This window comes from Amphiura filiformis, chromosome 12 (genome assembly GCF_039555335.1).
Source record: "Amphiura filiformis chromosome 12, Afil_fr2py, whole genome shotgun sequence".
Classification (NCBI taxonomy): Eukaryota; Metazoa; Echinodermata; class Ophiuroidea; order Amphilepidida; family Amphiuridae; genus Amphiura; species Amphiura filiformis.
The window spans coordinates 53,172,328-53,197,042 of NC_092639.1; the positions used below are offsets into that span (position 1 = coordinate 53,172,328).

The 24,715-nt window shown below is 38.0% G+C and overlaps 2 protein-coding genes across 3 annotated transcripts in view; one reads left to right on the forward strand and one right to left on the reverse strand.

Annotated features, from left to right (window-relative positions):
- LOC140166393 (uncharacterized) overlaps positions 1 to 8,256 on the forward strand; it is a 45,359-nt gene extending 37,103 nt beyond the window's left edge. Inside the window, exons 14-16 of one of the 2 annotated variants that reach the window (XM_072189845.1) lie at positions 485 to 611; positions 1,155 to 1,196; positions 5,476 to 8,256. In XM_072189845.1, the coding sequence (XP_072045946.1) occupies positions 485 to 611; positions 1,155 to 1,196; positions 5,476 to 6,234 (928 nt within the window). In that variant the 3' untranslated portion in view covers positions 6,235 to 8,256. Of the gene's footprint in view, positions 1 to 484; positions 612 to 1,154; positions 1,197 to 3,861; positions 5,382 to 5,475 lie in introns of those variants that run through there. The other variant, XM_072189846.1, reaches the window with a different exon arrangement.
- Positions 8,257 to 11,720: 3,464 nt separating this feature from the next.
- Positions 11,721 to 24,715, reverse strand: LOC140166394 (protein phosphatase 1 regulatory subunit 42-like). Its single transcript, XM_072189848.1, has 8 exons — positions 24,600 to 24,715; positions 20,891 to 21,249; positions 20,159 to 20,325; positions 18,440 to 18,578; positions 17,741 to 17,975; positions 15,369 to 15,488; positions 13,745 to 13,961; positions 11,721 to 13,192 (listed from the first exon to the last, which is right to left on the reverse strand). The coding sequence occupies exons 2-8, from the start codon at positions 21,008 to 21,010 to the stop codon at positions 13,072 to 13,074; spliced, it is 1,119 nt and encodes a 372-aa protein (XP_072045949.1). The 5' UTR covers positions 21,011 to 21,249; positions 24,600 to 24,715; the 3' UTR covers positions 11,721 to 13,071.

Below are 24,715 nucleotides of genomic sequence, written 5' to 3' on the forward strand. Positions count from 1 at the left end.
CCAACAAAAGAAATCTGTGAGTAAGTGGAATAGTGTGGAACAAGACCTGTTTCTTGAAGAAAGTGCATGTGTGAAAAGCAGAAGCAGCCCGTTCCACAATATTACACTTAGGCTACTCTTTGGAAATTATCATGTGTAAGGTTTTTGCACGCATTCTCATATATTTCTTTTGCTGGGTGCCAATGTGGTCCAGGAAGCTGTTCCGTGTCAGTGCATTTTGCTGTTGTGTCAGTTGGACAACTGCTTGGTTACTGACATGTGTTTAGAGTAGAGTATTGAAGTAATCGTGTGTGTAATTTTGGTTCATTTTTATGGACAGGATTTTAAGATATGACCTTGTGAAAAATTATTTTCTTTTTGAGACCGGTTTATTATCATTTATAATTATTATCATATTTTGAGTAAAAATTTTTTTACAAAAATGTTACACAAGGGACGTTCGTAAGTCTAATCATACATTGCCTACTGACTTTATTATACATAGATCTGGTATCCGTGTGGTGTTCATTTTGGGTGTAATTCTTGGTCTACCTTGGATATTGGGATTACTGAATTTAAACCAATATACTGTTGCTGTCAGCTATTTGTTCGTTTTGGGCAATGCATTTCAAGTAAGTAAATTTCTCGTCGTAAGTTTGGTAGCATCATGACGTCAATTTGATGTAATTCAAGAGTGCTGATTGGTTATATGGTTGAAATGACATCAAATTGACGTCACACGTTCCATGTCTACGTGTGAAACTCTAATCCTGTTTAATATTAGAAAGCTAAACGTACCCTCCGAAGGACTGAGCGTTCTCATGAGGAGAACTTTTCCATTAATAGCGCTATATGAAAATGTACACTCTAATAAACGCATTAGCTTGGTATGAAGTCCAGCTTTTCCAGGTCATTATCATGATATTACTCTGATCTCAAAGTCAACCAACCATCACTCAACCGTGACGGGGGCCGATACCAGTTACCAAGAGTCTACGACCAAGTGTTGGGGTCAAGTGTCCAAAAGGTCATTGATCCCAAACTTGGGTTGCCAGTCTCCCGATGAAGGTATGACCGAAAATTTGCGGTACTATCTTGTGTTGAGATCAAAAGTTTAAAACCATAAATCATAATAAGTAATTTATATTTATTTCCGTTTCATTTTCTCATTGTAGGGTGTATATATCTTGCTGAGTTTATGTATATTTGACAAAGAAGTAAGTTATCGTATATCAATCATATTATTTGATCTAATTTATTGCCGTATGGCATTTGAGTATTTATGCATGATATGAGTATTTTATACCCAATTTAATATGCTTCTTCTCCACAGAGATGCACACAAAACGCACTATTTACTCCCCTATACCCTGTTACAGCTTAGTTCCGAAAGCTTCCGTAATGCAAACTAACTACGCTGCCAGTTTCATTCCACTTTAATTCTCCACAGAAACCGTCTGCCAAATGTGCCAAAATGTTCACCAAAATTTAACACAAATTGTCTCAGTTTTTTTCATACAATTTATCCCCAAAATATTGGTAAATTTGGAAGTTTTGGCTACAGTGAAACAAAATTGGGCTATTTTCCGAAAATATCGAGAAAATTTTGAAAAAAGGAAATATCCATATTCAAAATTGGCCTAGTAAAACGAAGTTAAACCGTACCCAGTAAACACAAAAATGTAAATACTTATTTCATGGTATATTTTAAACAAGTCAGGCAATCAATTCGGCTTGAAATATGGGGAGAGGGAGGGGGGAGAGAGGAATCGGCCTGATGTCAAAAAATTGCTGAAAAGAGCAAAGTAAATTTATGTGCACCTTGGTCATATGTTGGTCTCGAGATGGCCTCCTGACCAAAGTGCACAGACACTTGGTCATATCTCTATTCGCTACTTGCACGGTTCCGCCATTATGCACTATGTGCGGGAGAGCCTCGAACTGGCAGCATACATGAATGGGAATTGAACTAGTCATAACGTTCTGTGTAAGGTTACATAATTCTTCCTTTCATGTATGCTGCCAGTTCGAGGCTCTCCCCGCACATAGTGCATAATGGCGGAACCGTGCAACTGAGTAGCGAATATAGCCAATCGGAAACGGCGTCAAATTGGCAGATGGTTTGTTTGTAGTTAGCGGGATCAAACCAAGCAAACCGGCAGCGGAAGAATAGGATGACACGCTTTAGAAATTTGATTATTGATGACTAGACCTTTTTCCCGACCTTTTCATGCCTACATCACAGTAAGCTTCGATGACTCTCAGGGAGGGGGAAGGGCACATCAAAAATTTTGGTGGTATGTTCCCCGGAATTTTGATGTGGTGGTCACTTGGGACTATTTTGGGAGCTGACGGCGTACCGGTAAAAGGGGCTGTTTTGGAGCTGCGAACCGGGCTGGGAACAATGAAATGGGGACTTTTAGAGCTGCGAACAGTCAAAATCTAGGGTCTTTCTTGGCTTTTTGATAGTAAATCGCCTGAAAAAATAAACATATGAGGAATGAGCAATTTTGGGGTCTTTTAGAGCTGAAATTATCAAAATCAAGGCTCTTTATTTTGGTCAAATATAGGGGTCTTTCGGAGCTGCGAAATCCAAACATGGGGTCTTTCCGGGGGAGCATACCGGTATGGTCATTTGTGTTAAGTGCCCCGGGCGATGACTCAGACACAGAAAGACGGGTCTCCAAAACAATAAGTGCATAGGGCCGTCACTATTGCCCGCATTGAAACCACTTCGGGGTCAAGGGGAAAAGCCCCTGTCGGGGGCCCAGGGGTCTCACTCATAATTGTCCGAATAAGATTTGATCTTTGACTAAGTTCGAGATGAAAATATGAAACTACAAGAAGTTAAATAATGAGTAAAATACATTTTGATCTATGGTTTAAGCAGCTCAACATCCAAAACTCAGAGGGTTGCTAAAGTTTTGGGTAGGGACGTGCGGTACGTGCCTCCCAGAGTCTGGAAGCTTTATATAAATTTCGCCCAAAATGGGATCCATTGTCCTCTATAAACATATTTTGTAATGGAGATTTTGCGAAATGTCGTTGATAATTTACTTCTACATCACCTTCATCCATGCATGTTCATTCGCTGTAGGGGGCATCACAGTAGGCCTATTGGTATTGAATAGGCGTAAATAATATTTTAGACGTCGAAGTCAACTGCAACTATAGGCCCTATTCGCCATAGAAGTGATATAATAATCGGATTAACTACCATAGCAATAGATGAATACAATTTTTGAGTAGATCGCCCTGCACTACAAGCAGATTGCACAAATCACCTGTGCATGTCAGCAAACATAGATTGAATACATACAATACCGCTCTTTTCAAAGATACTAATCTTACAGGTGTGAGTGATCCGTCTTTCTTTGACATCTATGGTTCATGCATAGGTATCGCGTGAACGTTGTAGTGCAGGGCGATATATTCAAAATTGTATTCATCTATTGCTATGGTAGTTAATCCGATTAATTACGGCACTTCTACAGCGAATATGAACATGATGAAGTATGAATAACCAATTAATTGTTAACGCAGTTCAATTTTACAGTTATTACGCCCTCTTTTTTTTCGCACATTCAAGTTTATTCTCTCTACACCTCATTCTCTCACTTCTTTTAAGTCTCTCCTTTCCTTCCCCTCTTCTCTCTTTATTAGGGTGTCCCATGGTCACATATCGTGGTTTTATGTGTGAATGCACCAATATGTGAACCCATCACAGGTATACATTCATACACATAAATTGATTGGACTTGGAGATACGCCTTTGTGTCACTGATCCCGAATTCATAACTCTTTTCTGTGCCGTTGAAGGTATGATGATCCATCTATATCTTTTCTTTCCTATTACGAATTCTTATATTTCTTCTATACTAGGTCCAACACGTCTTACAGGCTAAAGACCCAATTCGGAAATGCTTTGGACATGTGAACAGAAACCAGGGAAGCAGAAACCGAATAACACCAGACACCAGTTCAGCTACGGAAGAAGAAGCGCCTATCATTTCACGAGCAACGGTGCGATCGAGAGAGGCGTGGGTTAAAGATGATCCGAATCCACAACAAGATAATCGACCGAAAGCGGCAGAGGACATACCAACAACGTCGGGTACTAGTAATCGTCAGGTCAAACCAAATGATCGAAAGTTGAGGAAGGAAAGTAATCTAAAAACGCAGGATGAAGTCGAGAAACAACAGCAAGAGCCCACGATCCGGAACAGACAGAAACAACAGAAAACTCATAAATCAAGCAAGGAAAGTGTTCAAAAAGCATCAGTTGAAAGTGAAAACCAGCAACAAGATGATGAGGGTAGTAATGAAGCGTCAAGGGATTTGAATATCAACCCTCCTTGGGTTGGTAACTTCTAGAATAGTGTACCCATACTAAAGACCTCGCCAATAAAAAGTTCAACGTTGTCAATGATTACACAGGCTACAGAAGTGTAACAAACATCAACTTAAACTGGAGCTCATTAGGGCTCCCTCCTGCACAAACCATGACACCATGACAGAACACCTTTCCCTGCCGATGAATGACATAACCGGTCCGGTGTTCGACCGGGCGTTCGTCACGGCACCAACACGACAACTGCTACAATGTATCATAAATTTCGTCATTTAATAATGTCATGATTATTATGCGTACACCACAGTCTGCGTATCTGACTCCAATAGGAGCTTTAATTCTGTAATTCTTCAGATCCAGATTCAAAGTAAGGAACAGTCCACGACGTTAGGTATTGAGCAGATACAGCTGATAGCTTGAACGATGGGTTAAAGATGAGGCCAAGTATATATCAAGAACATTCGCCGAGTAAGAAAAGCTCCGATTTGCGTCACAAGCAGCTTGATTTGTCAAACACTACTGACTATCACTCAGAAAAGGAAATACAGAAAAATCAAGAATCTGAAACAATCACTCACTTACTTTTACTCTATACTTTTATTCTCCACTGGTGCCTTTCATATAGCGTCGTGAGAAAATGTTCTCCTATATATCTAGGGCTTGTCGGGTTGTTTGGCTCGGGTGACATCTGGTCATACTTCCCCGACTCCGTCTGCTCACTACAAAGAAATGAATAGCAATAATAAAGATGAAAACCAAGAACAAGCTAAGGATGATTGAAATGATGAAGGCACCGATGAGGAAACCAAAACTATATAAAATATAGGCCTAAGATCTATGCACCTCAGCAATAGACGAGGGCACCTGCTTTTCGCGCTTAGGAAGATAACCAATAACAAAATTTACTGCACGCCCAGAAGCAGCTCAGCAGCAAAATGCGTATCTCCAAAGAGCTCCCGTGTGTATTTATTGCCTTTGATACACGATATACAAGTTTTGCGAATCACATGCGTTAATGTATGTACTAAGTATACTTAAACCCATCACATGCATACCTTTAACTTTAACTTTATGTGCCGTTAATGTTCACATGATAATCCGTCTCTCTTTTGTAAGAACTCTGACATTTCTTCATATATATCTAGGTCCATCACGTGTTACTGACTAAAGAGCCAATTCGGAAATTCTTGGGGCGTGTACACAGGAATCGAATTGAACCAGACAACAGCTCAGCCGCGGAAGAACAAGCGCCTATCATGTCACGAGCGACGGTGCGAGAAGCATGGGTTGAAGATGATCAGAATCAGCAAAAGCAAGAGAATCGACCGAAAGTGACAGAGGAAAAGGCAACGTCGAGTAATCGGCAAGTCACACCAAGTGAACGAAAGTTGAGTCAGAAAGCACAGGTTGAAGACGAGAAACAGCAAGAGCACAAGATCCGGAAAGAACATTCTACATTGAGCGGCAAAGAGATCCGGAAAGAACATTCTACATTGAGCGGGAAAGAGATACCTCCGAAGACTCGTAAATCAAGTAAGGAATCTGTTCAAAAGACATCAGTTGAAAATGAAAATCAAGAGCAAGATCGCAAATTGCGTAAGGAACAGTCTACAATAGGTATTGAGCAGATACAACCAGTAACTCGAGCACATAGTCATGAAAGCCTTCACAAGGTTTCGGTTGAAGATGAGACCAAGCAGACACAACCAGTAACTCGAGAGCCTAGTCATGAAAGTCTTCACAAGGAATCTGTTGAAGATGAAACGAAGGAATCTGATCCATCACAAGCTACCGAAGATCAGTCAGAAAAGGAATTCAAGAAAACTCAAGAACCTGATACTGATGATGCACACATAGAAGCGAAGAAAGATGAAAAACAACAAGAGGAACTTAGTAAAGACTAGGGGTGAAACTAACGGTATACGGGTAATGGGCGTGATTGGTGAAAAGTACCAAAGACTAGAGTAGTGAATCTATACGTGGTCTATTTATTTTTGAAAGTTTGTAGGTCTAAATCAAATAGGGCCAATACGTGAACGAAAAATTGTCATCCCGGTAAAGCGGCACGTCTGATTCGCTGGTTAATGTTTTTCAAGTTTGCACACTGCGGAGTTGAAGTGCGAACTAATCAAAGACATAGCCAGCTGAATGAAGACATGTCACAATGTTCACGGGAACTTCCAGCAAGTGAACATTTTAAATCGCTGTAATGTTTCAGCATTTTTACATTGGGCATAAAAAAGACAACCAATGTTCTCCAACATCTCTAATATAGAAAGAAACAAAAGAAATCAAAACTCCCGCTCGGCAATACTATCCTAACAAGATTGCTAACAACTTAAGCAACCTAGGCAAGCCTGAAAATAAAAAAGGCTGAAAAAAAACGAAAATTTAATAGAAGTGTTAATTTTTCCGTCCCGATATTGCCTGAAATAAATTTATGTTCCAAAAGGAGAGTATTCCCTCCTGGCTACGTCCTTGTCAAAACGGCTCAAATTGCAACGAGTCTCAATTCTTTCATTTTTGAAAAAGAAAACTTGAGAGATATAATAATAAGCCTTTTTGAAATATGGCGGGCACAAAAGGAGAGGGCGTACTTTGAAGTGAGTAATCTTTTGTATGCTTCTCTGCTGACAAAAGATTACTCACTTCAAGGTACACCCTCTCCTTTTGTGCCCGCCATTATTTCAAAAAGGCTTATTACGTGTTTAGAATAACATATCAATACCAAACCTTTACTTCTCGACATGGATCTAAAACATGACAAAAATAAGAGAACAAGCTGATATTTTAAAATGATCTGACAGAACAGGTGCTTATTTTTCCTAAACTAAACCCTATCTTTCCAGGAATCTTTGCATGATTTTCTTAGAATCAAAGACAACGAAACGGTTCTTCATGGAACAAAAACGAGTTCCGTTATGAAAAATAGTGGATTTTTCGGCGGGAAGTGCATTTACGGTTCTAAGAAAATCATAAAAGGATTCTGGATTGATAGGGTTTAGTTAGGAAAATAAAAGCATCTGTTGAATTTTGTTCAGTCTGATAACTTTAAGACATCCGCTTCTTCTATCACAGCAGCTACATGTAGTAGGGCCTATAGCTTTTAAAGGGAAATATAGGATTAATTCGGAAGTTCCATGTATTTTACTGCGATAATGGTTAAAGTCAAGCATGTTTTGTCACATTATTTTTGGATCATCATTATTATTGTATAATATAATCATAATATTGTAATATATGTAATAATATATAATTTTTGATACAATGATGGGTGCATACATGTGTAAATATTATAGAGAATGTATGCCTATGGTGTGGGTGTGCACTGGCAGAAAAAGGGGTCTAAAATCTGAGTCTTCTATAAAGAACCCTTAACGGTTCTGTAGCGAATGAAAAAGGTTCTATATGGGCCAAAAGTGGTTCTACAAGATGTTAAATAAAACTTTAACGAGCCTTGAAGGATTCTTAAAGTTTAAAAAAAAAAAAATTCTTGAGGGTTTCATATATAGCACGAAAAAGATTCTTTAATGCCTTTTAGAACCTTTATTTCTGAGAGTGTGCATGTTGGGTGTGTGGGTGGGCCGGGTGTGCGTAGGGATGCATGGGGTGGCGCGATCATGTACATGGGCAATAATAAAAATGTATACATAAGACTCTTTTGAAATGAAATATTCTATGAATTGTATATAATGATAATAATGTATATTTAAAAGAAAGAATATTTCAATGTCACATTGTAAATAAAATATATTGCATTACAAGAAGTGCACATCTCAATATCATATTTTTTGTAACCGATAGTCAACATATACTCTCTTAAAAGAGGAAGCCCCGTCAGAACAGTTCTGGGGTGAACCAAACCTGCCTGGTTATCAAATAAATCAGTGACAAGATTATCTCTGAATTTGACAGGTGCTAATTGATGTTATGTTATTGCATCAATTAGCACTTGTCAAATTTAGATGTCATTGATTATTTGATAACAAGGCAGGTTTGGTTCAAGGATGAAAAACTAGCTCTTCAAAAGAGTGAAATCAAAAATTTGTCAAAAGATTGTAACTCACAATCTCTGAATGTCTCGTAAGTTCTGCTCACCTGACCACACACAATCAAGTGAATGACAAAAAGACGAATGATATTATATTTCAAGTGCAAGAAATGTAATATAAAATGCTTTATTTGATTGCATATAAACACTAAAGAATGAAAACATCTCAAGGTGAATTTCAAAAATTTACTTTCAACATATGAAGTGGATAATACATACATACATGTACAATAAAGTGCTGCGTCCTGCTGATAATTTGTTATAATAATATTATATTCATGAATTTCATAGAATAAATCTGAAAAAAAAATCTCGATCAGGAATAGATACACATAAAGGGATATACAGTCACTTTGGCTGCAAAATAGACATAGACCACAACTTGTATGTTCCCCTAATACTTATCGAAAATATTTTATGGAATGTAAGAGTGTAAAAAGGTATAAGTAGACTTATTTGTCTTACACATATGGACCACTTTGTAGCGTCACACATCATTGTGTTCTGTCACAATGTTTCATTATGTAAAAAATAAACCATTTGAAAAGTTGCATCTGAGTCCATAAGAGTCAACTCTCAAACAATATAGTAGGCCAGGCCTATAACTCATATGTTTGTTAAGAAAAAAATGACTGATAAGGACTCAGATCATGTGCAACTTCTAAAACATCCTCTTATTTTACATAATGAACCATTGTGACGGATAACAATGATGTGTGACGCAATAAAAGTGGTCCACATGTGTAAAACAAATAAGGCTACACATATCATATTACAGTTTGCTAAATATTTCTTAATTTATTCTAACAAGTATTGGGGGGAGGCTGTTGTGGTCCTTGAATGAAACACAAACAGAGCTTTTCAACAACAAAAAACTTTTCATAAGTTCAATTCTAGAAGAAAGGTGAACAGTATTAAAAAGGTTTTTTTTAAGTTTTGGGTGTCAAAATTACACCACTGTTTATCCCTCTAATACTAATAGTCTTAAAATAAATAACATGGGCAATAAAAGGTGAACATAGAATCTAAGATCATCAGATTGGACATTTGTGGATAAAATCATCTAGTCTAAAAGCAAAAGTGTCTTAAGTGAGTTGCATGCAAAAAACACAAATATGTGAAAATGACATGTGGCTACTATACACAGAGATTCTACGACCAATTGATCCTGGGAGCGTCATCATCTTCCGATGACGTCATACCATCCAACAAAGGATCGATTGGCAGACACCATTGAGAAAGGCAACAGACTGGATTGCCGAAACTGTATGCAAAACGTGAATTTTTTCTTGGAATTATACTATGAAAAACTTTGAAAACAGAGATTCACGTTTTCAGAATTTACAAACTTTTCAGGTTTTAGTTAAAATTTCTGTGGTTTTACTTATTTTTTTGGCCAATTTTGGACCTTTTGACCCTAAAATTATGTGCTACTTCAGGAGAATCAGGGTGTTTGTCACTGGTTGCAGTCTTTTTCAGTGGTACTAATTAATGACATCTCTGCTACATAAAATTCAAGCATATTGGGACCTAAGGCACCAGAACCACATTTGTTCGATCTTTGAATCGACCATCAATGCTGCTTCTATGCTTGTAAGTAATGAGCTAATTTATGACTTAATTAATGAAACTATTTAATCAGAATTACTGGTAAATTTGTATTGGTCAATATCATTACATGCACAGATTCATTATGTATATCACAATTAACAATAGTCAATTACCCCCTTAATTTTATTAATAAAAATAGACCAAGCATCAATAGTTGATCGGAAGATCAAACTAATTTGGTTCTATTGTCTATACAAAAGGCATGCATTCTGACAGTTTGCTTCAAAATTAATCAATTACTGAATGGATATGGAAAAGGTTAGAATTATACAAATAAATAGTACCGTATTCATTCCAATAAGCACCCATGCCCCAATAAGCGCCCACCCAGGGTATTTTCAATTTGATAAAGGGTACCATTAATGTTGAAGTGACAGATAGATGTCGATACAGTGAAATAGCTGGAGGACTACAAGTCCTGTGTTAGCTTGCAATACATTTTCTGCATCAGAAAAGCTACTAGAACATCAATTTGTCTCTAATAAACGCCCCTTACGAAAAAAATTAGGTAAACCAGGTAAAAAATAAGCGCCCACGCAAAATGACTTTGTTAAGCGGGCGCTTATTGGAATAAATACGGTACATGAAAAACTTTGGCTAATTTTGTCCATATTCATTAATGGCATTGATATTCATGAGGCAATGAATCATGGCAGCAGATCTTTGATAAGTGCATTTCATGCACTGATTTTATGCACGGACACAAATTTATGTTATTCATATTACTGCATGAATGTAGCACAACTATGTACGTTGAGTAATTCTGGCTGCCAATGATGCATTTTTACTTCAATCATTAACCTCTAATCATATCCGTCAATATCTTGTATGTGATTTTTGACTACCCCATCCCCCCTTAAGGCCAACATGCCTTCTGTGATTTTTGACCACCCCATCCCCTTCATCCAATGATTAAAAGACATCAAAACCTTGTATGTGGCCATTTAATAGAATAAAACGAAGCAGTTTCACAAGGTAGTAAAAATCACATACATGTTACACAAGATTTTACCAGCTACATTTGTAGAACAGTGATAATATGCATCATCAAATTTTGCACTGGAACTTTTGGTAATCATGTCGTTATGAATTCGGCAGACAGCCGAATCCGGATTCGGCTTTTGGTAAATTCATTTTTGGCATGCATTACTTTTGAATTCGAGAACAAGGGATCAATGCTTTACCTATAGAGGGCAGCATATCGATTTTTTAACGGTTATCGCTTTGACCGTACTATGAGTCACTGTTAGATAATCCTGTAGGCCGTTCTCTTTTTAATACTTACTATGCAGTTATCATCTAATCTCCGATAAAAAATTGCTATGCTGCCCTCTATTATGTATAGCATTGATCCCTTATTCTCAAATTCAAAAGTAATGCATGCGTAAAATGAATTTACCAAAAGCCGAATCCGGATTCGGCCGTCTGCCGAATTCATAACGATGTAATTAAACACTATCCTTGTGTGGCAAACTTGTATAGATGTTTCATACCATTTAGGTATCTGCCCAATTTTATAGGTTATCTGCCCATTTAGCTAGGTAGGTTTGAGATCATGCATGGATGACTTGCAGTTTATTCTGTTGACCACAATGGGTGGTGATATCCAGATTGTAACACTCATATACTGCAGGCTATACTGTGATTCACATCAAGTTTGGTAGTGACGTCAGTGCTTTTTCATGGTTGTGTCGCAAGCATGTGTACAAACTACCCTTGTAGTTGTACACATGCTTGTATGCTCTGCACAATTAACATGATGCGCATGGTTCGATACTGCAGTGTACACAGCGAAATCCGCTCTTATGTCAGTACCGAACTTGAAGCAAATCACAGTATAATGACAGTACTAATATCACACATTACTGCAAAATATATCCAGCAGCATGTACAATGATACAATGAATTATTCCAGTTGCAACCCATACACTCAATGGAAGACATGACCTTAATCTCCTACACAGGGGGTGTAAATTTCAAATGGAGTCACCCATTCAGGTAACTTCTACAGCCCCTGTGTGACAGATTAAGGTCATGTTTTCCACATGGGGTGTATGGATTGCAACTGGAATAGCCCAATTCATCACCAGTCACCTACTACATGACTACTGTAACTTTACATTCAAAGTCATATTCAAAGTTACCCTAACCCTTGGGTTCATTTCATAGAGCTGTGGTGAAACATGGACACATGTGGATCATCCAGGCTGACTCCTGATCATCACGGATGATGAACATCTTTTGTTTCCATAAACAGGCTTATGAGATTATCATATAGCATGACTTGCATGACCAGATAAGCTAATATCAATATCCTAATTAGATAAGGTGGAGATCAGTATGTACGGTGGAAATCTTTCTTCTCGATGACGGTGGGTAAGCTTAATTTGGTTTGAAAGTGATTACCAAGGTCATAACTTGCCCAGATCAGGTAGAACACTGATGAGTCTTTTATCTCAATTATGTCCTTCTCTATACTGACTTTTGAGATTCACATTGGCATGGTTTGTCCAAAAGTAGGCAGGTATAATCATCCCCACTATATACTAGAATGTGAATGATTGTTGAGATTTAAGGAGAATATTGGCATCTTTGGTCTCAATATGGTCATCTCTACCATGACAACGAGACCACTATAATTGGCACAACTTGCCCACATGTAAGTACAGGTCCAATTTCATCTTCATTAACTTTTACCATTTGCAGTATGGTACAAGCCATCTCCACTATATGAAATGGACTGTAAAGAATTGGGGAGAACATCAACGTTTCTTTGGTCTCAATATATGTCCCCTCGCAAGATCTCTTTATGATATTCCCAGTGGACATATTAACTTGACCCGATGACCCGATATCAGCATATCCACTGGGTAAATTGAACGTTGAGATTTGTGGAGAACACCGAGCTGAGTCTTTGATGTCAATAATGTCCGTTTACACATAGGCTAACCTATGATATTCCTAATGGCACGATTTGTCCAGATAAGCTGATATCAGCATCTCCACTGGGAAATTGAATATTGAGAATTGTGGCTAACACTACCGAGTCTGGTCTCAGTCCATTTACACATAGGCTACCCTATGATATTCCCAACGGCACGATTTGTCCAGATAAGCTGATATCAGCATCCCCACTGGGTAAATTAATGGGTGATGAGTCACGTAGTATCTTGTGTTTAGGTGGCTCTCTTGGCATTGATCTGTACAAAGAAGAAATGAAGTGAAACAATTAAAACATGAGCCATATTATACCATTTTTCACCCTCATGTGGCAGTGATGTCAGTGCGCACATCATTGGTTGCTGCTCAAATCGTTGGTGTTCGCTCAAAGGACTGGTGTACACACGCACACGCTTAATGACACTGCATAGATGCGCGCACGAAAAAGCTGCCTCGACACATTGACGTCACTGCCATATCAGGGTGGAAAATGGCATAGGTTAACTATGTATCAAAATTTCTTATCACTAAAGGTTATGGTAATATATCAAATATGAAATAATATCCCTTAATGAAGTCTTGAAACTGCAGGTAAATTAGGTTAATTCTTGGCGAAGTTCAAACACTCGGAAGGCTAGTGGCTCCGCGATAAACACATGCACACATAGCGCGGAACAAAAGAAAGCATGCACGTGCCTTGCACGCTAGTACGCTACATGGATGCAACAGGTAGGTTTGAGCTTGGCCAAGAATTACTTAATTTACCTGTAGGCAAATTTAAATTCTTTTTATCCTCTACCCTCAATGCCTACCTTCTCCTTGGCCTGTCCAAGTCGCTATGGCTTTTCACCATTAATCCCAACGGTTGTCTTACATCAGTTTTGGTCTTAGCTGCTGAGCATGGTTGACTCGTTGATTTGGCTAGGACAGCTTCAAACTGCTTCTTTCCTCCCACCAATCCAGGCATGATATATATGCTGTTCAAGTCACGACCTCTTGCTGGTGGTTGTACTGGTGGAAGCTCTCTCGCTGTGTAAGGAAATTTTTAAGGAAGTGTGGTGAATTAAAATATGCATGGAATATGTTTTAGCTTTGGCTGCTGAGCTTAGATTGTTTGTGTTTGGGTTAAGACAGCTTCTGTAAGCTATTCCAGTTGAAATCCATACACCCCCTGTGGAAGACATGACCTTTATCTTCCATACAGGGAGTGTAAAGTCCAAATGGGGTTACCTGAAAGGGTATCTCCATTTCAAATCTACACCCTGTGTATAAAAGATTAAGGTCATGTTTTCCATAGAGGATATGGATTTGAAACTGGAATAGCCCAATGTACCTGTTGTGTTACAACTTTCAAAGTGGGGTGTACACGGGGGTGGGGGGGGGGTCACTCCCATTGTGGCCTGTACACCATCCGCGATAATCAACTTTTGAAAAGCACCCTAAACAAGGATTTAACCCTTGGCTAAAACGACACCCTAAACAGGGATTTCATTCCTAACATTAAATTTCATACACTAAATTTCATTTCCGCGTATTTAGAAATTGCAATTTTGCTACCCTTTTTTTTAATTTTTCATGTTTTTGACACCCTAAACGCGATACGCGCCTATCGTGCCTACCCACGAAAAACAACCCTTTTTACGCGTTTTCATTATCACGGATGGTGTACAGGCCACAATGGGAGTGACCCCCCCGGGGGTGTACATTTACAACTTTTTAAATGATAAGCATTATATTGCACATATTCATACACCCAATTTCAAATGACATTGCACTTCCACCTCAAAAGTAGGGTGCATATTTTGAAGCCTGCTTCTTAACCTCCCCCATGTTTGGAGTAGTGCCCCTTGACACAGAGAAAGTTTGGATCATCAAGCGCCAGAATATTTATTCAATATAACAGAACCAAGAAAATTCAAAGCTGCTGTTGGGGATTACAAAAGACTTCTCACAGGAGGAGCTACACCCCCTTCTTGCCCCTCTGCAGGGTTAGACTTTCGATGAGAATCCAAGAATCGATTCCGGTAAAGATTCTCTTAAACAGAGTTGCATGAATCTAGTTGATCCTTGCAAACTTTTGTAGTTTACACAGAAGTTGATTGGCAAGATTCAAATGATTCACACAAATTGTGTCTGCAAGAATCAAGATTGATTCCTGCACAGTGGAACAAAATTCTGACCCTGCATTGATACCATGATTAAATATTGTCAGCCGTCAAAGATCTTTTGTACCATCTACAGCCCACAAATGGAATGCTCTCCCTGCGCATTATGCCTGCTATCAGACCTCAGCCCAGCTTCAGCAAGAAGATTAATAGCTACCTGAGTGCAAACATGTCAGCAGTCTCTATAAGATGAAAGTTTCATGCTGTTAATGCCTAGATATGCCTTATCATTAAATAATAATAATAAAATACAAAATACATCTTCTCTTACTTCCATGACCACTGATTGGATCCCCTTCCAGTTTTTGTCTCTTCTTGGCATCTTTGGCTTCTCTCCACTTGAGCAGAAATTGTTTCTCGGTGTCGCTGATTTCTCTCCCATCTAACACAGCTATAAATGAATGGAGGAAAATGAAAAATAAGTATTATTAGTGCCTATTATACTGCACACAAAAAAGTTTCCAAACACTTAAAACAACTTAAGCAATACCTTGAAGACACTTAACTTCAAGTACCAAGTAATCATTAAATGGATAATTTTGATCTGCATATTTTGATACCTTATAAGGTGATTCCTACGTACCAGCTATTCTAATGGATTCATTATAGCGTATGACAGATCAACACTCACTCGCCGTGCTCATAATTATTGTGTTTCAAGAAAAAAGTCTATGTAAATTTTGTCACTTTTGAAATATATTAAATAATATTCTGTTTCCTCTCGTAGCGAGCAATCGTTCCCCATTGTGTTTATTTGTTCTTGTGGAGGATGCGTACCCCCATTACCTACTTTACTTGGTATCCAAAAAAGTATCCAATATGCAGAACAAAATTCTCCATCAATGGATTACTTCATTTGGTAAAGTAGGTTTAGCATCAAGATAATTTTTGCTTCAGTTTTAAGTGCTTGGATGCTTAAATTGTGTGCAGTATACAATATATATGGATACCGTAAAGATTCGCCTAATGGCGCACTTGGGCTGCTTTGGCTTGAGGTACACCTCATGTGCAAATCGAGAGCCCCCTCATCTACAATTTCCAACAAGAGTTAAGGGTCAATGCCCTTATTTGCTGGTGGGAATTTTACGGGAGGGTACTTTTAGGTTGTGCCTAAAATTCCACTTATGTCTAGTGAGCCCATAGCGGCATAGGCGAATCTTTACGGTATTGTTATGCTACTGACAATTTAACAGATATGAAAATGTAACTTATATTTCTGATCCTAGGAAAATTGAGTCATCATTATCACACCGACCATTACCCATGATTGATGATTTATTCATCTGATGAATGATTTTAATTGACATTTAGAAATCCACATGATGATACTATGTTAACCATAGTGTTTGAAGGGATGGTATTAAGGTTGAGATTAGGGTTATAGCACAGCTAGGGTAAGGGTTAGGAGTAGGGATACGGATAAGAATTAACATACTGAATAGGGGAGGAGTATGAGGGTTTGACTCAGATCAAAGAGTGAAGTTAAAGAATAAAATCCAAGTTACTGTTCAGATTAGAGTTAGAAAGTCAAATTACATGCAACTCCTCTACTTGCTTCACAGGCAGTCGTCAAGTAGTAGCATGTAGAAGTAGAAGAAGAATTAGAGTCAGTGTCGTGTTGAGATTATGATTACATTTATAGGGGTAAGAGGTATTTGGTTAACAGTATATTCAGGGATTCAGCGCAACACTGCCTTATCTCCATTTTTGATGAAAATGCGATTTTGGTAACATATCATTCTTAAGCTGAATTTATACTCCATCGCTGAGCAACGAGCGACTGGTATTTAACCAATGAGGTAGCACGCTTTTCCCGATGCAACAAAAAGTGCACTACCTCATTGGCTAGAATCCAATCGCACAGCATTGGAGTATAAATTCAGCTTTAGGCTTGTGACTCCAAAGACTTATGTCCATTTCCAACCTCAATAAAGCCACAGGCCAGTGAAACAGAGCCATATACTATCAATTATTAGGTGAGATTTGGGGGTGATATGGACTCCGAGAATAGATGTAATCCATATCACCCGCACCCCCTAAACCAAACCTAATAATGATTTTATCATACCGTACAAATACTCTCACATGACAAGAAAACATATTCACGGGTGTTTTGTAATAATCCTCGCTATAATGAAGTAGGCCTAATTCTCCAATAAAGTTTGACAGCTCAACCAGCATGGTCATCTTCCGCACCAATTCAACTTTGCTGAGACAACTCCTGCATTTTGCTGCAAATTTTGTTCAGAAAAGCTACCATGTTTGCTCTTTGTATTACTTGGAGTGGTATATCTCGGTGAGACCTGTGTTTCTATGTGGGCACACCGGCTTGTTAGCCTGTTATTTGAACCCGATGGCATGATTGTTATGAAACAATCATCGCTGTGCGAGTTGTCATGCAGAGATGCGCATGCATTATGTCTTACTAATATGATACCGTGCACATATAGGCGCTCAGCAGGTATGATACGAGATATATCATGTCAGTAAAAAATGCAAAAAATAAGGCCAACATGAAGATAAAGTTGTGTTGTGCTTAGCCCTCGATGAGGGGAATTATAGTAAATACAGGTGAAAATCTCAACTATTTTTTTTATAATTATTCATCTATAATAATAATTTATTATTAATCACATCACTTACCAATGGATTCGTTCATGACGATAACCCTGTCTCTATACTTGGCTTTCCTACACAATGGATTCCCAATCAATTCTAGTCTCCATAACTGTTGCCATGATGATATGACTCGTGACAACGTTTTCATGTCTCGTAGCTTGTTGTCGTTGGCTACAAATTGCGTAATGTAGCGTAGAATGCGTAGATCTGCTATGTCATCTAAATTGTTGCTTGATACATTGAGTACTTGAAGACATACCTTTGTACAGAAAAACGAAAACGTAATTGAGTTTTAAAACACTAGTTCTGTTTACATGTACAACATAATAATTATAATTTAAACAGTTCCTACAGCAAACTAAGTAATCAAATGACTTATATGACCATTTTACATTCACACCTCACAAGTAGCGCAGAATCGGCGCAACTGGACTTTTTAATACATTGTATGGTCTCTAGTCTACTTTATTGACCCTTTTAATTTATCATCACTGTAATCTGGCTTTCCCCCCTGACCATGGAAACGCCACCAATCCTGTTCTGACTGATCCAACAGCTATAAATCTTCAACGTTGATGGCCCCACTCTGGCGGCACAGTTCTAGGGAGAGGGGGTACTGCTTTTTGTGATGAGCTATCAACACACAAAAGAAAAACATACATGCGTTTCCTCTTTATCCTATATGGATGCAGTCAAATAAATTTTGTAGGTTATAATACTTACTGATAATGCAGCTAGTGTACGTGGATCAAATAGTAGTTTCTCTCCTGACGGTAAATTCTGTTGTTCTATGTGTAACTCTCTTAACTGATCTAGTCTATCTAGACCTTCTATTACTGTGATATTATTACATCCTAGGTATCTGTTGAGAAAGAATATTACATTGGATTAGTTGTCCATTCAACCTTCTTTCAGGACCGGATTTACCTTTTGGGGGCCCTGGGCAGTGGGCAAGGTCACAATTTGGAGGCCCAAACTCACCCCGAGGAAGGCATGTGCACTCAAGTAGCCATGTTTTGATTTACAAATAGGGGGCCTACTATAAGATTAACAGTGGCAGAGACAAGCAGATTTTGTTTCGATTTTACTAAAATTTTGTGCGTGATGAAGTGCACAAAAATTTTAGATTTCAAACAATTTTATTACAAAATGAAGGTGAGTTTTACTATGTTTTAGGCTAGTGCACAAAATTTTGCAATTTTACCTTATTTTGGTCCCAAACCTGGTGTTTTCAGGCTAAAAAGGAACATGCACAGGGCAATTTAGGGGGCCCTGGGCCTGGGCCCATCTGGCCCAATGGTAAATCTGGCCCTGCCTCTTTTATACACAGACCTCTAGCCCAGATTGAGTTCTATTATCCAGCTGAGCAATCTTTTTAAAAAAAACACTATTATTATAACTAGAGGACCTATCAAGCCAAACACTAAAAGATCTGTGAGGAAATTAAAAATTCAATTTGAGGGCTGGTGCTGAGATTGAATCCGGAGTATTCCGGACATTTGAAATATTTGCTAACTTGTACTTAAATTCTATCAAATGAAATCATAATTGCTAGAATGTTAAATGTACATTTAATACTAATTGTGACACGATCTGGTCCATGGTGACCGAAGGCGGCAAATTTGAAATTGATGATAAAGGCAAAAATATTGAGTAAAAACAATAAAGTACATTCACAACACAAAACTTCAGAACCATATAACATACAACAACCCTCACATTTCAGAATTCATTGGAAAGAGGAAGTAAAAATATAGTAAGTTCTCCCATGATTACTGATCCTTCAAAAAGGAGGGGGGGGGCTTTGCCAAAACTTCAATGCTGCCGCATTGGCTGTTGATCATGCTACTTGTGTGTGTGTTTCAGAGTACTTCTTGGAGGACATGATCATCCACCACAAGTCCACAAATGGGCTGTAATGTCAGCGGTTTCACTTTCTGAGATATTGAACAAGCAAATTATTTTCAAACTAAGCTGTACAATGATATATTAGTTTAGTTACATACATGTCCCTATATTGCTTGATTGAAAGAGAGTGAAAATAATGTGTTGGAAAATTGTTTGTTTTCTATTGTTTTTTAACATGTTCAACGGACCATATCTCAGACCTTGTTCTGCTAACATTACACTGCCCTTTTGTGGTGGATGGTCACATATGTGATGTGATCAAGCAAAATGAGTCGGATGTCGGGAATATTGATTTTGAGATATAGCCAATATTAGAATTCAACTTCCTTTGTAATTTATTGTTCTAATCTGAGCAACACTAAAATGACCATATCTCAGGAACAGTAAGTCTATTTATGATGGAGTTTTCAGCAAAATAAAGCTCTGCCTCTGAGAATGGCTCATGTAATGAAATTGAAAACTTAATTTTGATTTTGATCGACACCAGACTCATTTTGCTTGATCGCATCACATACATGTATAATGGTTACTTACAGTTTATTGAGTTTCTTTAGTGGTGCCAGATTTTCTATTCTGCTGATATTGTTGTTCTGTAGATAAAGATGAGTTAAGTTGGCAGCAAAACCAAGGTTCTGTATCCTAGAGATCTTGTTGTCATATAAGTACAGTACTGATAAGTTCCTACATTGTGATAAATCATCCTGCGTAAGATTAAAAGAAGAAGAAAGAAGTTAATCACTGTAAAATGGGAGTATACCTTGTGGACAAACCACCTCATAAGCTCCCCTGCCATGAACAATGGTGGTGGATTAGCTTTGTTATCCTGGCAATATAAGTAGCAACAAACAACTTCAAGTACAAAATGTAGGGACAACTTCAAATATATAGTTTGAAGCAAATAGGCCTATTCCGGAGGATCAGGGTAACATTTAGTGTGAAAAGCATAATAGGCAATAGCTTACACAGAAGAACAGTCATTTTACATCATACATCAACCCATAATAAGTAAAAGAAACTAAAGAAACTACATGAAATAATAGCTTTTCTATGTTGCATCCAAAGTTACCCCACTGTCCTAAGTTAAAAGAAAATAATGTTCAATAAATCATAATGTTTTGGATTCTTTAAGACAAATGTAGTATTTATCCATTACATAAAGGTTCATGTAGAACTTTCTGACATATAGATAATGCCTTTAATGGGTGTCACAACATACAAAAGGCAAGAGAAAAATAGCTCAAATTCTACTCCAGCATGTATACTTACTATTTCATCAATATTTTTCTCTGAAAAATAGAGATGTGTTAATTTCTTCAAATACTGTGGAATACTCTCCTCTTTCTTTCTGGCCGCTTTCCCGATCAAATCAACCGTTAGCTTCACCATGGTGACAGAAGACTCAAAAGTCTAAGCACTTAATGTATACTGTTGTAATAGATTCTGCAGTTGTCTGGCCCTGTTATTGTATCTTCTTTTATGTTGCTAGGCAACAGTTCATCATGATAAACAAGTACAGATGGGTTTTATGATTCATCATCTTGGCAGAATTTGAACTTTGACCTAATGTTAATTGTTATCAAGTTTCTCTCATTGTCTTCATCATTAGTCCAGATTTTTATGGTGCACTAGAAAATAAAAAAGGAAAAAGGAGATAAACCGGTTGAGCCCAGATCCATCGGAACACGCTTTTCAATAGGAATAAATGCTAACCTCATCATGATATCAACCAAGCAGCAAAGTTCATTTCCCATTGAAAAAGCGTTACGGTACCTGACGGCAGGGGTAGCGCTAGAACTAAACACTCCAGTGTCCGCAGGGACCCCCGAACTTGCAGAAAATTAGAAAGTAGGGGTACGGATTAGGGTTTGGTGAGTCCGAGTTGCACAAATGCAGCATAAATAGTATGTCTGCAATAGCGCTAGATTGAAAAACTGGGGGTCTGCAAGGACCCCTGAACATGCAGCAAATTTAAAAACAGGGGGTCCGAACTCTATTCAGGGACCCCAAAAAGCAACCTAGTGCTACCCCTGCCTGACGGATCTGCGCACAGTTGACTATTCTGTATATGTAGCCAGTGTAAGTGTAAGTAATTCATTTCCCCCCCCCCTTCAAGGTTGACTGATACAACATACATATCTCTGCAGTCGCATCCACTCTATAGTACAGCAAACCTAGACAGTAGACATTGTTTTAATGTTCTGCTGCTGCAAGATCGAGTGCTGTTTTCACTTTAATTTGACTGAGCATGCTAAGGGGGTGACTAAAAACGGTTGTAAACAACCGTTTAGTCATGATATGAATGAACCCCGTTCATACATACCAGAACATATTGTGATTCTTATTTCATCAACATAATAACAAAAAAATAACAAGTAACATCATTCAAAAATGTGAATTTCCTTCGTTTTCCCTATCCCACCATAGCGCGATCACACATCCGGGCCACAGGGCATAAACATTGTTTATGCCTGGGTCTCTTGACCAATCACGCGTGCTGTTATATATAGCGTGTATGTATAACGAATATAACATATAACATGTATAACAGAATATAACATCCGTTGCAAAAAATGTCTGTGCTGACTCAAGCATCAAATGTGTTTATTTGAAGCTAGATTAGGCTAGAGTTTGTCTCTGATTTGATTTGTTCAGGATTTTTAACATTATAAATCCAAGAAAGCCTTTAATAGTATAATTGAAGTTTGTTTCCATTGGGGTTCATCTGAAGTTCTGAACACTGGGACAGGTTGCTGGGAACAGTCATGGGTTATATGGCGCCCAGGGCTATGGATACATAATGGCGCCCGCAACCTTGAAACAATTGCGTGCAGAGCATGAGAAAATTTGTGCAAATAGGGCCTACCACTAATTAATTTTGGTTATAATAAAGTTGAATGTCTGTCAGTCTTAAAGGAGTATTTCGTGATCCTAGCATCCTCTATTTATGTCATTTTTCATTAGATATCCACGAAAAAAACCTATTCCCAAATTTCAGTTGATTCCGATTTTATGCGTTCATGAGTTATGCATGATTATGTGTATTACACTGCTCCATAGACAATGCGTTGTAATTTCGTTCTGGTGCACCAGAACGAAATTCAAATTTCACGATATCTTTGCTAAACGAATTAATCTGCAAGAAATATTTTGTACATAAACATTATGTAGCCAGAGGTTTCAGTGATATAAAAATCTCAACTTTTTTTGAGAAAAGTGGGGGATGAGGCTGTGGATCACGAAATGCCCTTTTAACATGATCTCTCAAATAATTTTGCGCTAAAATGTGTTAAAATGTGTGCAGAAATTTTGACTTTCATTGCTTGGAGGGGCGCAGAATTGATAGTTGTACCGAATTGCAGGGGTCGATTTAGCCACTAGCCCACTGCCACTGGCCCTAGCCAGTAGTTTTCTTTTCGGGCCAGGAGATTTTCTGTCTGGATGGCCTGGCAGTGGGCCAGTTGGGATTTTGGCATAATTATGAATAATGACATGTTACAATATTAACAACAAATCTGGGCCATATATGATTTTTCTTGTGATGAGACAATCGCACATAGAATTTTAGAGGGATTGTGATTGCAGTTCCCACATAGAAAACTGCACTACCATGAGGCTGTTTTGTTTTTTTAATTGATGCATTTTAAAATGTTGGTTACTCGAGAACTCTAGCTTCGAATTTGCACACGATAGTTACGCTTTTACACGGCGGTGTCATGCTTCCGCTGAATCCGACTAGATTTTGAATGCAATCAATGGTCTCTAGCCTAGAATGTGAAGCTATCGGTGAGCAAATTCTCAGACAGAGAGAGAGAGAGATGGCAAATTTGTCTTTCATACCTAAACATGTATACAAAAGAATAGCAATATTAGCTGTTTTCACTTGTTTTCAAAAAGTTGTTTTTAACCTTGTTTTTTACCCCATAATTTCCCTGGTTTATCGAAGCCCTACCCTCCTTCCAATACATTAAACCTTGACTTCAAAGCGTTAGGTAACTGCTCATGTTGATTAAAAAGTAAACCTTGCATGCTTATGTCTTTTTTGTGACATCACATGCAATTTAAAAGTAAATTTATACTAAAATGCAGAAAACCTTAGACGAGCGCGTATTGTAAGAATACATCGCGTATATACTGCGTTGCACGCACTTGTCTCTGATTGGCTGCTAAGGCGATATATTGTTGCTGAGTGGAAATTTATGAATGAACTGTGCGCTGTACGCGTTGTTAGCGCCGAATTTGCAACATCACGGTAGTCGCGCTCGTAAAAGGTTTGCTGCATTTTATAGTCCACTTTTATGATAGCATGATAGCGAGGGTGGTCTAGACTCGCTGAGTCTCATGGACGCCGTTCCTATGTCCATCAGACTCGTATTTCCCATTTTGGATGTCAATGAGAAATACACACTTAACGATTTGCGCCGGTTAGAAACTTGAAAAAAAATCTTTAAAATTTTATCAATGTATATAAAAGTGGTACCAACCTTATTGTGCTTGCTAATTTAAGACTCGGTTGAAACAAAATTAAGGATCGAATGCATTTTAGTGTCCAAAAGGCAAAATTATCGTCAAAGTTCTGCCGAAATCGGCACCCTTGCGAAGGGTTCAGAATTCGAATCGGGAACGAAAATATCCGACCTTTGCGATCAAAAACACAAAATTACAACTTTAAACATACTATTGGCAAAAGACATTATTACCAAACAATATAGAATAGAAAATTTGACATCATTTTCTCAAAATATTGAAGAAATTTGCTCACTAGACATCGAAAAAGTACGCAATCCAATTCCCGTTCAAACGCGTGAGAAACTGAAAGTGCATAATCCCGACTAGGGTGGTCCAAAGACGTAAAGGAAAAGATCGCCAAATGACTGTATCAAAAGACCAATTTAAAAGATTTATTTCTAAGAGACTTCATAAACACAGTTATCTATAATATAATTGGTTACGAAGGCAAAATTATCCAAGAACTTACCTGGTTCTGAACGTCAAAGTTTACCACACTGCACTCGAAATATAAATGTTATCTATATTTGTGTTAAAGATCATTTACCAAATGAGTGACATTTTTGCCGTTCTTTATCTGTGGTG

Bases quoted from the DNA above. Each gene is read 5' to 3' on its own strand.
- LOC140166394 (XM_072189848.1), bottom strand. From the start codon at position 21,010: ATGGTGAAGCTAACGGTTGATTTGATCGGGAAAGCGGCCAGAAAGAAA. The intron at 20,326-20,890 runs GTAAGTATACAT...AATCTTACGCAG, and splicing joins AGAAAAATATTGATGAAATA to GATGATTTATCACAATGTAG. The intron at 17,976-18,439 runs GTAAGTATTATA...TTCTGTACAAAG, and splicing joins GTACACTAGCTGCATTATCA to GTATGTCTTCAAGTACTCAA.